The sequence below is a fragment of the Macrosteles quadrilineatus genome, unplaced genomic scaffold (assembly GCF_028750875.1).
Source record: "Macrosteles quadrilineatus isolate MER2022 unplaced genomic scaffold, UCM_ALF_1.0 Scaffold_7__1_contigs__length_78375512, whole genome shotgun sequence".
Taxonomy (NCBI): domain Eukaryota; kingdom Metazoa; phylum Arthropoda; class Insecta; order Hemiptera; family Cicadellidae; genus Macrosteles; species Macrosteles quadrilineatus.
Window position 1 is genome coordinate 69714539 of NW_026542600.1, and position 16673 is coordinate 69731211.

Consider the following 16673-nt stretch of genomic DNA (forward strand, 5'->3'; position numbering starts at 1 on the left):
TCTTGCGGGGACTTGAAAATTCAATGTAGTTGCACTCGCTAATAGTTGCACCCGCTAATAGTTGCACTCGCTAATAGTTGCGCTCGCTAATAGTTGCACTCGCTAATAGTTGCACTCGCTAATAGTTGCACTCGCTAATAGTTGCACTCGCTAGTAGTTGCACTCGCTAGTAGTTGCACTAGCTAGTAGTTGCACTAGCTAATAGTTGCACTAGCTAATAGTTGCACTCGCTAATAGTTGCACTAGCTAATAGTTGCACTTGCTAATAGTTGCACTCGCTAATAGTTGCACTAGCTAATAGTTGCACTCGCTAATAGTTGCACTCGCTAGTAGTTGCACTCGCTAGTAGTTGCACTCGCTAGTAGTTGCACACGCTATTAGTTGCACTCGCTAGTAGTTGCACTAGCTAATAGTTGCACACGCTAGTAGTTGCACTAGCTAATAGTTGCACACGCTGATAGTTGCACTCGCTAAAGCTCGCTAATAAATTTATCGAAATGAAGCACTGAAATAGCTTGCATTTGACGATCAGAGAATTCCACTTCCAACCAGATACAGAAGCGAACAGCTAAATGGCTTCATGTATTGTGTTGTCCGTCCTTTGATCACTACGAAAACGAAACCTGATCCACAAATAACTTCTCTGTATTTAGGAACGGCTTTAGTAAGAGCTTTATTCAACCTTTCCCAAATAATTCTGGATTGCAGAAACATTTTTGAAATACATCGAACATATTACTTACTGTAAGTATCAAATAAATTACAAAAGTTGACTTTGAAAAATAAACAAATTATATAGTAAAAATATTTTTATACTGAGTATTAGAAACAGATTAGACGAGACCTACTTTATTCCGTATGTTAAGTTAATAATTGTTATGTTTACAGTATTTAGTTTACATGGTTTTAGTTCATAATACAGTATTAATCGCTAGGATAAAATATTCCAACTCAATAATTGTAGTTAGACACAAACCTTTTATGAATTATTTGTATGTAAACTGGGGTTTCTAACGTAATATTTAAACCAGATGACCCAACAGTTTAAAATTTATGGTGTACTGATGTAAAAGTAATGGCAACTTTAGGAAGGTTTTAAGTTATAAACACAGCATAACACAGCTAAAGTGAGTGAACAAAATTATTACCACAATAGGATCCTTACCAAGTAATGATGTTTTTACAAGGTTTTACAACAAACGATGAAACCTTCATCTGTAAATGAATCAGAGTTTTAATATTTTCTTTATATCATAGAATATATATCTAAAAATATTTGTTTAATGTAAATTTTTTGGTGATTTTGTGTAACTTTTATGATGTTTTGGGATCTAGAACCTACCCTATGTTATTTTTAATATTTTTGGAAGATTTAAATTTTACTTCTCGAACATTTGTTTTGAGCTATCGTGCTTCCCGTCAAGTACATTCCCACCTGAGAACGCTGCCAGATACACAGCGAAACGTTGTGCAATTCGGTTTGACTCATCAGTTATGGGAATCGTCTGTCAACATGATAAAATATTAAAATAGAACCAACCATAGAAAAACTTGTTAGTACATATTGCAGGTTGATTGGATTTTAATCAGTTTTAGTAAATAAATTGATAACTTTTAACCACACTTTTAGTTATAACGACTTTGAACTGATTAAATCCGATTCCGAGGAGTTGGCAATGAACAGGTGACATGACTTGAGTACTCCAGGTTCAAAGGCCAACTTTGATGAGTGGCTGGGGTCACGAGTTGTAGGAGGGGGGTACGAGAGAGAAGGGGGTAACGCGTGTTCGAGTGACGTTTGGAACCCTCCCTACCCACTTGTGAAAATGCGTACGAATTTTACACTTTTTACCTGTAACTCATTCCACGAGCTCACAAATGTTTTGGTAGAAGCATGTTTTATGTCCTACCTTCACATCCTAAGACGCAAGGTTCTAGCCCGGAACTGTTTTACACATTACTCCAGACTAGTCCTTAGAGGGTGGTAACATTATCATATTGATAAAATTAGTGATTGGTGGGATTTGAACCCGGAACCTCGGGCTCCGAAGCCCCGCGCTCTACCAGTTGACCTGAAGAATCATAGAACTGATCATAAAGTACCTTAGTAACAAATTGATTCTCTCATTAAAAAACTACGGGAAATTTACTAAGATTTATTTACAGGTAAGATATAGAACTGGAAATTGATTAATAAATATGCATAATTTTTTTTTTATTTAATCTAAAATTGAGTGTGGTTCTCAAGTTTAATCCATTACACGCCTTAGAAATTTTCTTTTGTAAAAAAAGCTACAGCGATCTGAACGTCTCATAGGTCATATTATTCAGACTTCTAAATTAGTATTTCATTTATAAGACAGACTGCAAAACCATTATGAAACAAAAGTTTAACACTAAGGACCCTCTTCAAAGATTCAACGGTGATATAAAACGGAAATCGAATCAACATTTTGTTTGCATATACTTAATCTCCAGTTAAGCTCCAGCTATATTAAGGAGAGTGAGTTAAAGGGAACCTTCGAAGTAATGTTGTACCTATTTGAATTGAATTCGTTAGTTGAATAATTGAACCTCTAAAAGATGTCAAAGTTCCTTCTTTAACACCATGTTATTTAAAAAAAAATGGGTTTTTACAATTAAGAACTCAAGTATATTTAATATGCAGTTTGTTGTTACTCTATGCACATTATTACTTGATTAGTTACCTTTAATTATTTACGCCTGTTAGTAAAATTTGGGAAACACTTTGTTCGGAAAACTAAAGATTAACACTGTTTGATAAAATTTGGGCGGTTGTTATTCTACACTTTACTACATATTGCAAAAGTATTCAAATAATGTATCTTGCACAAAGTTTAATGACGTAAAACATTCGTGTGAAAACGTATTTGTAAATTTTTTTGTGAACATTCAGCCTTACATTTTTAATTTCTTGTTTAATTTGTATATCCCTTATTGCCATAATTGATTAATTTTTGTAGGTCACTGTACTGCATTGATTGGTTTTTACGGTGTGAAAATCTCGAACTCTTTCTACTTAATTGGCCATATCATATAATATGTAATTTTTAGTTTTATTGTATGTAAAACCCTGTGCATTTAACATATATACAGCGAGTAAAACTCTTCTAAAATTTAAATTTTAACGTAGAATGATAATAATTTTATTGTCTCAAAGTAATAATAAAATACTGTCAAAAATGCTATAAAATAAAAATGTTATAGAAATTGTTATAATATTTTTTCTAACTAAATTTAACATAAAACAATCGGAAAATTGGAAGAGGCAATTATAGTTTTTATGTGATAATCAAAGTTAAGCATAGCGGCTACCTGGATACCACAGATTAGGATTATATTTTCAACTAATTGTTAATTAGAGGGTATTACACTCATTAATGTCGACCTTAAATTGCAATAAAATTATACGAGGCCATTAAAAAAACGTTATCAATAGAATAATCACTACGGAATAATCATTGATACTTTTCATTGAGCGCTTTAGCGTTGTATAAAATATTTTTTTAAGAATTAAGGTACAAAAAAGAGCTCTTTTCAGCTTAGTTGGTATGGATAGCATTTCAAACTAAATATATCAATCGGAAACGGTGAATTTCCGAGGTATCTTTTTCTATCATTCATATTTTATTTTATAGAAATATTGAAAATAATTTGCAATGAAACCCACATCGGGTAATGTTTATACAACTAATAAATTTATCAACGGAAAACACTGTGCAAAGGATATTAACAAGTAGATATAACAACAATATAACAAACAACAAGGATGGGGTTAGTGATAAGAATGTTTTATTATGGAAATAATAGAAGTAAATATATAAAACAATAGAAACACTAGCTAAAAATTTAAAGATTTTTGTTGATAAGAATATTGTATAATGTCCAGTTGTTTGGACTGTTCCTATATCCTATTGTTAATGGTATTATTTTTATATGGGCTAAATTTCAGTTAAAAACTCATTTTGGTATGTATTGTTCGTTTTCTGTATTTTATAATACAGGGTGGTAAAAAAGTCCCAGGACAGTTAAATATTTTAAAAAATAATGCAGATAGAGCTACAATACTTGGTACAAAGTTACAGGGCATAAAACTCTATTTTAACACATATTCAGTGATCCAATAACTCTTCAGGGGGACGGCCCACAAAGAGTCGGAAGAAAATCTTAAATGAAAGCATAGGTCAATATGCACATCAAATTAAAGGTCCTTTTTAGTAGAATACAATGCCGTAAACCGCACTTCAAAAGGTTGATCCTGCGCAAAAATGGCAGTTGTTCAAAGATTCATTTAATTTACATTGCTATTATACGCTTACTCCTCAGGGGGCACAGCCCTAGGAATCGGAAGAAAATTGTTAACGTAAGCATAGGTCGATATGCACATCAAATTAAAGGTCTTCACTAGTAGATTACGATGCCGTAAATTCAAGCTAAAAAAAACGCCTGAGTAAAAAATGGCGGATTCAAGAAATTTTTGAACATCTGCCATTTTGCGAAAGATCAACCTTTTGAAGTGCGGTTTGCGGCATTGTATTCTACTAAAAAAAACCCTTTAATTTGATGTGCATATTGACCTATGCTTCCATTTAAGATTTTCTTCCGACTCCTTGTGGGCCGTCCCCCTGAAGAGATATTGGATCACTGAATATGTGTTAAAATAGAGTTTTATGCCCTGTAACTTTGTACCAAGTATTGCAGCTCTATCTGCATAATGATTTGGATACTACACAGTATCCAAATCAAATGGGAAATTCAATAAAATCAGGTGATCGTTATAATGTTTACTTGCATAGTGTTCTCCTGTTTAACATCATTTGAATTATATGATATGCTCTGTTTATAGTCATTAGAAGATAACTGAATTTCACCAACTTAGTCCCAAATCTAGTTATTAACATTTATAACAGAGCTGATTATCACAAATAAGTATTCATCAGATTGTATCGAATATTTAGAGGGGTAAAAATCCATATTAAAACTTAAACATCCACAAAATATTTAAATTTTTATAAAACACTTTGACATTGTTACAAACGTCAATTAAATTACTGCTCAAGCACTTTAAACGTTTAAGCTCCTATAAAAGTTAATGTGTAGATCAATGGATACACATAGGTCCAATTGTTAATTCCCAAGCCAATTATATTTATGTTAAAGCCAACAACACAAAGACGCATCAGTAGTCGCAGGAAGTTTGCCAATGTTGTTGATTTGTAATCGTCACTTCCTTCAACACCTACATCACATCTGTGAGACAAGTTCCAACAGACGCGTTGCAATGGAACAGCTGTTCGACACTATTCACATTGAATATTTTTCAGCTGTTAACATTTTCATTACATTTTAATTAAGTCTACAGGGTATTCTGTAAATATTTGGAGACTTTGATTGTTGACGTTAGTTTGAAAAAAATCTAGTTCTAGTTTTTACTACATAGTTTTTGTAGTCAACAGAGTACCGTTGCTTTTGGAGGCCTTGGAATATGAAATTAAATTTTCCATGATGTACAAATTACGTATATATTTGCGCTGTTTTCGGCTCAATAATGTCAAATTTTGATCTTGAACACTCCGTTAAATATGGGATCAAAAATCAAAAAGAAGGTTTAAAATCCTTCAATTTAGATTAGTTTACAAAATTCAAATCTTACTTCTTGTTTGGTATGGCAAGACATGCTTCTTTGTTTCGCTTATGTTTTGTATATTATAACTCAAAATGGTACAAGTAAACCCCTTTAATTTTGTGAAAAATTCCCTTAACAACCATCTACTTAAAAAAGTAATTCTACAAAAAGTAAAATATTTTTTACGTATCTTATAAAAAGTTATATTTCCAAAATTATGATAAAAAGGAACTTCTTTAGGAACTTTTTTGATAACGCTTTCAAGAGGCAAAAATAAAGCACTCTGGCTAATGTTAACAGAAGTATTCACGTTTTATTAATATGATAAATCTGAACGAAACAAATAATTTGCATTCAATCACCATTTACTCACAAACGTAAACTATGTACCTCTAGTCAAATAAAACGTCCAAGAAGGCGAACGTTTAGATTGATCAATGGTAGCATTAGATGGTTCGACCGAGCGTCGAATAAATCTAGATGGCATTTGGCAACATTGTGGATTGATTGAAATGTGCTGTTAGCTGGTAAATGTCTAATCCTGCATTTTATATATTGAATGGATCGAAATGCCAACCTACCAAGACAAGCGGTATAAGCAATGAAAATAGACTTGAGGTAAAGTAGGAACAGTTGCCAGGTGTTTCAAATAACTATCTTGATCGGAATCTCTACACGGTATTGAGCAAGGGTGCAATTGACACAAACATTTCAAAACAACATACGAGATTTATGACTTAGATACTTTTAATCATTTAAATGATTCGAAATTAATATAATTTAAAACTAGTTCGATGTTAAAGGTAAAGTAAAGTCCTCAATGACAAATAAAGAATATGATTTCCATAATATGATTCAAATATAACATAAATTACCTGCTTAAATTTAATCATAATTTGATTTAACCTTAATGTGATTTACCCTCAGTACAAATTAACGTTAACCTTATTAACATCATGTTATCAATATGATATACCACTACGATTAATTACAGTACTATTTTACCTTATGGCTTAATTTGAACATAATTTAACGTTGGTATGAGTTAAAATTACAAAAATCAAATTTTGAAATGTCTTTGAAATGTCCTTAAAAAGATTTTCTCTAGGTATTTAATACTTTCTAGTTTGTATAATAAAGCATATTTTTTCATTTCAATTTAACGATAATATGATTTAACCTCAATATGAGTTTATCTCAACATTCCGTTACCCTCTGGTGATTTAATAATAGTATAATTAACTGTGTTATTGTTTAGTCATAATATGATTTTAGCTAAATATGTATTGAATAACATAATACAGTTAAAAAGTGATTTCAATTTACTATGATTTTGTGTTCATTCTGATAACCCTCGTATGTGTGTTAATCCTCAATATGATCTACACCCTCAACCTACCTATGCCTTTTGGTTGGTAGATTATAATCTGTGGTATAGCTTAGGCACCTTAATGTAATATAATCTTAATATGATTTTACATTTATTTATCGTTCCAACTTGTTATAATTTAATCTCAATGTATGCAACCTTTGTATAAAAAGGTGTATGTAATTTCGTTATTTGGTTTCAAAATTAATATTCATTCAATACACCAAAGATACTCACAAATAAAAATTAATTTGTTTAAGGATATGAAACGCTTTGAAGTCTTGTAGGATACACAATATCCACTAAAAAGAACTTCCAAGAAACGCATAATTCTCACCTTAGGACGTTTGTGCTTTTCAGAAGTTTATGGATTTGCATGTGCTTTGGTGGATAAACATCGAAAGGTACACTTTTATTGATCCTACAACTATTCTACAGCTATTCTATATATGCTAAAGTTTCAAAGAAATGTTATTCGTAGAGAAAAAGACAAGAGGAGCACAGTAGTTTTAAGGCTTTATGGACAACATTTTGGACGAGATTCTTGACGAAAACTTTTTTTAAATTACAAGATAACGCAAACTCTTTTAAGTTTAACCCTTTCAAACCAATAGACTAGGGTAGTGAGCTGATGTAGTGGTTAGAGCACGGGACTTAGATCCCTGAGGTCCCGGGTTCAAATCCCGCCAATTCACCAATGGATTTTGATCTAAAGTGATAATGTTACAAATAGATCTAGCCTGAAGTAATGTGAAAAATAATCCCGGGCTCGTGCCTACCGTCCTAGGGAAAAACCAATAGACTAACAACACACCCCTAGATAGAAAAACATCTTTAACAACAACCTTAATAAGTTTTACAATAACCTTAATTGAAATGCATTCTTACACGATTAGTTGTTCTAGATTTAAAAATTATGGTTGTTTGAAAACCATTCCTGTTGGAATAAACGATTTTCCATTTAATTGTATTTGTCATTATTACACTTATTTAAATAATTGAGTGTGCAACCTAACCCGTTGAAACGAAAATATTACGCCAGACTAAAATAAAACTAATATTTACCTTGTATTATAGAATCATGCGGTAAAACTATTTTAAACCTAAGTCTGTGATGCTTATAACAGAGGGAAAAATATGGAAATAGTTGGAACTATTTTGGCAACGAATTTGATGAACGACCGTATGTTTATATGATTTTTAAATTTACTTTATTTTCTATAAGGTTCTCCCAAAACATTTGAGCGTATTCGTGAGTCATAATGTCTCTTTATAGTGTTGAATTTCGTTCATACTATTTATCATACTATTTGTTTCAAACTCACCAATACCTAGACAAGCTACTAATTTGTTTTACTTATTTCAGGGAAAGATGTCCATTTCACAATTCCGAATGAAGAAATTCATGTACCTGTTTAACGTATTTTTCGGTAAGTAATTTACGTTTGACTAACTAAACAATGCTTGAAAGGGATCACATATTTGATTTGAACTATCTGTTATGTACCATTTGTTGTAGTTTGATGTCATCGTAATTAAATAAAAGCCCAAAGGAATAAATGGAAAAAAGTAATTTCTTCTTTTAACTAGTATAACTTTTCCATACTCCAAGGACAAAGTTTTTGATACCTGTTCTTAAACGGGTTTCTTTAAATTCTATAAACATGCTTATTTATTCAACTATTTGTGTACTCAATAAAATAGGCTATTTTATTTGTTTGTTTGTTCCTGAAGAAGGTTAATGCCGAAATATACATTTTTTTTGTGTGCGATAAGTTTATTTTGTATAATGTACTCAATTAAAGTCATATAAATAAATTTAGAAAATGGTTTTCTAAAGTATAATAAAAACCCATTGGTACGTAGAGGCCTTTTTCAAATTACCGGTTTACATAATACAACTGGTGTTTTTTTTCTTTAGGTAAATTTTAGGAATACATACATACTTAGGGTATCTTCTCTTACCCGTGGTATTGAAGACCAGTGAATAGTCAATTTTTGAGTTTTGAGTATGTTGGTGAATGGTGAGTGAGTGTGTGTGCGTGTGTATTAGTGTGAGCTTTTTATTGTTTGTCGAAGCAAACAAATTAACCTAAATTTCTTAAACTTGGGTTGAACTAACCAAATGAAGTTTCTTGAATAGTCAGTGTCCTGTTTAATTTATCCATACAATAAGGATTGCACTGTAACTAATTTATAAATTGTGTAGTAGAAAAATTGAAGAAAAACATTCAGAATGGAACGTTATAATATATAATTACTCAAAAGCTATTTTTAAAATAATCATATGTTAAAGTATACATAATGGCTGAACAATAAAAAATAGTGTTCTTAAAATCAATAAGTGTATTTATTAGTCTACATAATACTGAAGTTTGATAATACCATTAACTGTAATAAAGTAATAATGTATGGACAAATATAAATTTTGATACTAGAGCTTAAATCTATTATGTGGATTTTTTCTTTGTCTTTGATTAAATAGTTGGCAGGAACATGATCATATCATAAACTTTGGTAGATTATTAAAATTCCGGAAATCAAATAAAAATATACGTCTAATAACACTTGAAACATACATTTAAACTGTTGACTCGCAAGATGGTAAATACATAATACTACCACTTACCATATTTTATATGTATTTACAGTCTTTTGAGGCAATAGTCAAACGTAAATGTATGTTTCAAATGTTATTAAACGTATGTTTATTTACTTTCCGTAATTATGATTTTGGTATCAATTTTGCTATGGATATGACTGGAATTAATCCCTGGTCAAATGGAGATTGTAAATTCATGAGGATTGTTTAGAACTTGGTTTTTTATTGTTTCCAGATAGAAATAAGAGCGGGGCTATTGACAAGAAAGACTTCGACATCGCTGCAGAGGTGAGTTTTGCTCCGGATCAGTTTTAAATTTAGTTGGAATTGTTTCCCTCAGATAACATTAATTTTAACTTTCTTATATGAAAAAATACACATATTTTTATTTAACATTAGGTATTAGTTTTGCTAAAAACTTTTGTCATGAATAGTAGAAGAAAATTAGAAAGTCACAATCTCACTGAAAAGATATAATTGGTTTAGTAATTAAAGCTTAGCCCTCCTGTACTGAGGGTTTGGGTTCAATTCCTGCTTATCAGCATAAGCTAGACCCTAGACCTATACATAATAACTCTGTGATTAGATGGTCTGAAGCCCTACCTAAACTGGAGGTATAAATTGAAAAATTAATGACATCAGCAATCTGACACAGACTTTCTTCCATTAGCTTGACAACAACCCTTATGGTAAATATACAAAAAATTGTAAATATACATAAAAAATGGTAAGTGATGATTGATTTCCATTGGACACTCCAATAATCATCAGACCAAATAGGAGATTCATTCATTTATTTGGTCTGATGATGATTGAAGTGTCAAATCGAAATCGATCACCACTTATCTTTTATGTATATTTACAGTCTTGTGAGTAACAGTATATTCCATTTTCCATTTCCATTTCGTTTTGTCATGAGAGCCGAAGCCCCCTGACTGCATACCCGGTACCTATCCTTTAGGACATACCCGGGCCCCATGATGTAGGCCGAAGCTTACGCATCAACCTTTAGCACATCATGGGCGGATGACTTAAGGTCATCAGGCTCGCCGGCTGCCGAAGCAGACCCTTCGGAAGGAGGGTTGCCCCTCAATCCTAACCAGGGATTCCGGCTGCTTGTTTAAGCGTCACTCCACCTGGGTTCCACTAGGTCGAGACCTAGAGGTCCATGGTAGAGCGCCCCGACGCATTTAGTGCAAGCAACACTCGGGAACTATCTAATCCCTGACAGGCAGAACCCGCCATCAATAGCCAGGAGGAAGGGGACCGTCAGCGGAACCCCAACCCGTTTACACCGCTGCCCGATCGAGGCCTTACCCATTTCTGGGAAACCAGAGATAACCAGAGCGATAGATCCCCAGATACCCCTGGCGGGCTCGGACCCAGCACCCGATCTACTTCGTTTGCCCGTCAGACCCAACATCACTGCCAGGCCATCAGGGTTTCCCAAAAGGAGGCAGGTATAGAAGTGGGACCCACCCGGATGAACCTATCCACCAGAGGTGGCGACACCCTTGACTCAATTGAGGTTCCGGGAAGAACCCCCCACACTCAAGATAACCATACCGTCCGTGCTCAGAGACAGGGATTGGTTTGCATAAGTACCTACAAACCGTTGCCCTCACACTGCGGAAAGTTACGTTGCCCTTGAGTGTCCCCGTGAGCTGCGGGTACTTGCCCGTTTTCACCTCCAGGAAAGGTTACTTCCAAAGTCGAGGATTTGCCCACTGAATGCTGGTCGCACACAACAAGCAGGCCGAAGCCCAAAGAACCACAGACACAGGTAGGTTAGAGATTATGATGTACTTCCATCTCTCCTAGAGCTAAACACCCCTCCATCCTGGATAAAGGAATGTCACTGGGACCCGATGCCCAGTCGTCCATGTCTGTGGCCAACTTGAAAATGCCGATACCAACACGGAGCATTTACCTCCCCTCTGGGGGCTAGGTATTTCACCTCCCAGGACGAGGCTACTTCCAAAGTCAAGGATATGCCTCACAAAATGTCAGTCGTACACTACAGGTAGGACTCAGTCACAACCACAAGCTACAGGCAGGTGAAAGATCTATGAACTTAATCAACACTAGCAGAGCTGAACACCCCACCACCCTGAATGGAGGGAATGTCACTGGGTACTCTCACTTTGGGTACAACCCAAAGAGGCTGGCTTGTCCAGTCGTCCATAGCTTGTGGTCTACCTGAAGTGCCGGTTCCAACACCGGGCAATTACCTCCCCTCTGGGAGTAACAGTATAAGCGTAAATGTAAGTTTTAAGTGTTATAAGACGTTTTTGTTGTTTACGCTCGCCTAGTCCATGATTATTGGGATTTTAATAAATGGCCATGTCTAAGGAAATAGCTGGTCTCCAAATTTACACGTTTGTACCAAATTTCATCAAAATCGGATGATTTTTGCTCGAGTTATCGCGCTAACGGACACATATAGGCTATAAATATATTTATATATATATGAATTTGAACGGATGGTGTTTTTGGTCTCTAGGGACCTCAAAACTAAAAAGTAAATCGGTCCCGGGTCCAGGTCGTACCATGAGTATTACGGTAATAGCTTATTCCCTATAGGGGAAATTCGCTAAAAAATATTTCATCAATTTAAATGGTCAGTTTGTCCCATAACTATTAACATCCATGATATAAATTTCACAAGTAAAGATGTAGACATAGCATATACTTTGAATCGGTAATGTTTCGCTAATGTCTGGTTAACACACAATGTTCTGGTTAAAACCAACCATCATTTTGTCAAACTTGACCAGATTTGGCAATTCAGAAAGCATTAAGGTGGCCTGAGCCAAATGATTAGCAGATGTAATTGTTTGAAGACTTGCCAGCTTTGAAAGAATTGCAAACATAGTTTTCATCAGACCTTATGAGTTCGTTATTTTGTTACAATTCATACACCTATGAGAAACATTTCGAGTAATATACAACGAGCACAAAACATTGTCAAAGTACTTAGTGTGTTTCTGGCGATTATTGCTCGTCCTCATTTTCTTATTAGAATTAGATGTTTTCTAGTAAAACAAAAACCTAAATAACCACTTTAGGTATAGGGCTTTTATTTAATAACCCTGCGGATATACAGGGTGAGTTTTAAATTAGTTCCCCCCCCCTGCTTTTTCTACATTTCTTAAGATATCAACTCCGGACCACGTCAGATCATTGTAGAGTAGTAAGTACTTTATTTGGTCTGGGTATACATTTTTGTCCGCCATCTTGGATCCACCATATTGGATACAAAGTTTTTTTCAAATGTAGGGTTGTGACCCATTATTTCAAACTAGAATTTTACGCTGATTACAATGCCGCAATTTGTTTATAAAAATCTTGATCCGTTTAAAAGTTATGAGGACTTTTTATAACTTTATTTTAGCCTATTTTAACATTGTGCATTTACAAACTAAGACCATAATCTCAAAATAGTGCTAGTATAGGATAAGTATACACCACTATTCATTGTCGACCTATTTTCACTCGGTTATGACGGATGTAATTTTTTCGGCCGTCATCTTGGATCCACCATTTTCAAATGTGATCAATTAATTTAAATATGAAGGTGGTGTTGTGACCCATCATTTTGAACTACTTTTTATACTGAACTCAATGCCGCAATCCGTTTTTGGTTATCAAGCTTTCTTGATGAAATATTAAAATTATCTTATTTTAAAATTCAATATTTCAAAAACCAAAGATGCAAATGAAAAATGGATTGCGGCATTGAGTTTACCATAAAAAAGTAGCTCAAAATGATGGGTTACAACACCACCTTCATATTTAAATTAATTTTTCACATTTCAAAATGGCAGATCCAAGATTGCGGCCGAAAAAATTACATCTGTCATAACCAAGTGAAAATAGGTCGACAATGAATGGTGGTGAATACTTATCTTTATCTAATACTATTTTGAGATTATGGCCTTAGTTTGTAAATGCACAATGTTAAAATGTGCTAAAAATAAAGAGTCCTCATAGCTTTAGAACGGATCAAGATATTTAAAAAATAATTGCGGCATTGTAATCAGCGTAAAATTCTAGTTTGAAATAATGGGTCACATTCTTTACATACCCTGCCTTTACGTTTGAAAAAAAACTTTGTATCCAATATGGCAGATCCAAGATGGCGACCAAAAATGTATACCCAGTAAAAATGAAGTACTTACTACTCTACAATGATCTGACGTGGTCCGGAGATGGTATCTTAAGAAATGTAGAAAAAAGTAGGGGGGAACTCATTTAAAACTCACCCTGTATAACTGCCAAGTGTGTTACCAACTTATATTATTATCAAAAAAAATTACCAATTTTACAATAGGATGGGAAACACAAAACGTGTTGTTTAAATTCAAGTGGTAAACCTTGTGTTTTTGTTGGTAATAGCCCACTTAGAAAAACATTAATCTAACAATAATGCTTTATTAGTTTAAAACAACTGATTTAATTGTTTGTTTAAACTCTCATTTACATTATTAGTTAACGCAACGATCGCGTAAAGGTAGTAACGACACGAGTAGAAAATTTTAGGTCCAAGCTTTGGAGAGTGCCTAAAAAACTTGTACGAGTGTCGTTAGCTCTATTTTACCTACGACCGATTATTAATTACTAATAATCACTATTCAAAACTTCTAAGAGAGGTTATGTTTTCGTTTATGTGGTACCAAACACAAATTGCACCACTCAACAATTAAATTGACCAGATTAGTTGAAGTTCTAATAAATACAATTTTACTTCTTCTCTTTCAATTCTTGATCCTCATTGGTCCGTTACCCGTGTTGTTATGAGTAAAACTACGCTGTTATGAAAGTAAACAATGCTTTTATGAGAAACATTTCAGTTCTAAGAACTGTACTGAAATGGCTACTTTAAAAAACGGTCGTAGGTAAAATATTTAATTTAATAAACTCTTGGCATGTTATTTATTGTGTAGATATTACGGTAGTGCTGCAACGTTAATAAAATTTGTATTCTGTTTTGTAGCATTCAAAAATAAATCAATAAGATATTGAATCAAAATTGGATCTTTTTGCTATCAAAAACAGGTAGTTTTAGTCGACATTTGCCAACGATCACTCCAATAGATGGAGCACGCCTATTTAACTGTCTTCAAGCAGCTGAAGCCAGGTCCGCCATCGTACTTTAGGTTAGAAGCGCTAGATGCCAAGGAAAACGGCACCAAAACTCAATGTCCCGCTTCAAAATAACTTGACATTTAGCCTACTTAGACTAAAGGTAAATCGTTGAAACTTCGTATGAATGATGACAATAAGTCTAGGGCACTATTGGTTCTAATTAAAAGCTTAAAAGTGAATATTTTCTATTTTAAATCTCAAATAAAGTCGTTACTTTTAAATGAGTTTTAAAATATGACATGAAAAAGTTCGTCGGCTGCTACTTTTTTATTTTTTGGTCAGATAAGTTAAAAAACTGTGGATTTTGTAGCTAAACAGCTGATCTTTTTTTATCATATTTTTTTACTTTTTAGCTGGTGTAGTTTGGTTGTGATTTAAATTGTAATATAGGGACTACCCGCCGCGCCGCGTGGCGTCATGCGGGCAGATTCTGCCTACAACGTCACTTGTAATACAGTTTAGATACTCAAGTTTGGAGCTATACAGAAAAGTTACTAAACTAATTAGAAAAACACTGAGTAGCCTACATATAAATGTTCTTCGTTTTATTTTTTGTATTCATCTAAAAAAATTTTTTTTAGCTCTTTCACAAAAATTAATATGACAGTCAGAATATAAAGGAGAGTTGTATAAAGAGTTTCAGAAATTATCTTGTGACTTTCAAAATTCGTACATTGTAAACCAAACGCCAGAACTTTATGAAACTTTAATATGATATAGATACATATATTATAAATTATTTGTAGCTTTTCATAATTTTTCTTTCACCCAAAAGGTTTTTGTTGCTAATTTATGTAAACTAACTTTTTCTAAGAAATGGTAAACGCTAGAAAACAAATTAAAAGCGTATTTTGAAGGCCATTGCGTTAGTAATAGAATTATTTATAATACAAAGGTGTATTGTCACGGATATCATTGATATAAACTAACATTTTCTATTGGTCTTATGTGATCGTTGAGATTGGCACACTCAAACATTTCTATATGAGACACAGATCCAATAGGGTTTAGGTTCCACAATAGGATGAGAAGTTTACTTGCACTTTTAAAAGTCAATAAAAAGACCGCTTGTTCAAATAGTCTATTTAGATAAATATATCAGGCCTACTTTGAGAATACATTATAGTTAGTTTAAACTGCTGAGTTGTTTTAATACCCATTCACATAAGATCAATATTACTTTTTATGTCCTAATTTAGATTACATAAGATACAGCACCTATTCGATCGGTAGTAGTTTCTAAATGTTCTGCAATACCGTCTCAGTATTGCAGAACATTATTTATCAGAAAACAATTTATTATTTATTATTAACAATTATTAGATCAGTGGTGATCATCCAAATTTTTTTCCTTTGTACTGTATTTAGGTTGTTTAATGGCTTGATTTTAAACATATGCTATTTTACGATTCTTTGTTTAGTCTACGTTTATGTCGTTATTTTGAAACCATCATGGCAGCCCATAAGCCTAATGTTACAATGTTAAGTTACTTTTAAATTGGATACCATTATAAAATTGAAAGCTATCTTTTCAAGCCTTCCTTTTGTCAAAACAACCTTGGTAAGTTTGGCTAAACTATTCGGCCGTTATCGAGTGATATGCTAATGTAAGAAAGTTTGCATTGAAGCCGATCCCAAAGAGCTACGCTTCAATCCACTCAAAAAGTAGTTTATTTTTACAAATTTCATAAATTCACAATGAAATTAACAATTTTACTAAATCTAAAGAGGATATCAATATCATAATCCATTGCAGTTAATTTACCCTTCATTATGATAACACAGTAGAAAATTAGTATAACTGTTTTTAAAGGATTATTGTCATGACTATTTCTTTTTGTAAACATTGACACTATTTGTTGTACCTTTGTACAAATGTATAAATAAAGAATATTTGAATTGAATAG

The 16673-nt window shown here is 33.3% G+C and overlaps 1 protein-coding gene across 1 annotated transcript in view; it reads left to right on the forward strand.

Moving 5' to 3' along the window:
• The window catches only part of LOC128998517 (calexcitin-2), an 81151-nt gene that overhangs the window by 55067 nt on the left and 9411 nt on the right, over positions 1–16673 (forward strand). The window contains exons 3-4 of the mRNA XM_054424688.1: positions 8383–8446; positions 9854–9906. Of these exons, the coding sequence (XP_054280663.1) occupies positions 8383–8446; positions 9854–9906 (117 nt within the window). The remainder of the gene's footprint in view (positions 1–8382; positions 8447–9853; positions 9907–16673) is intronic.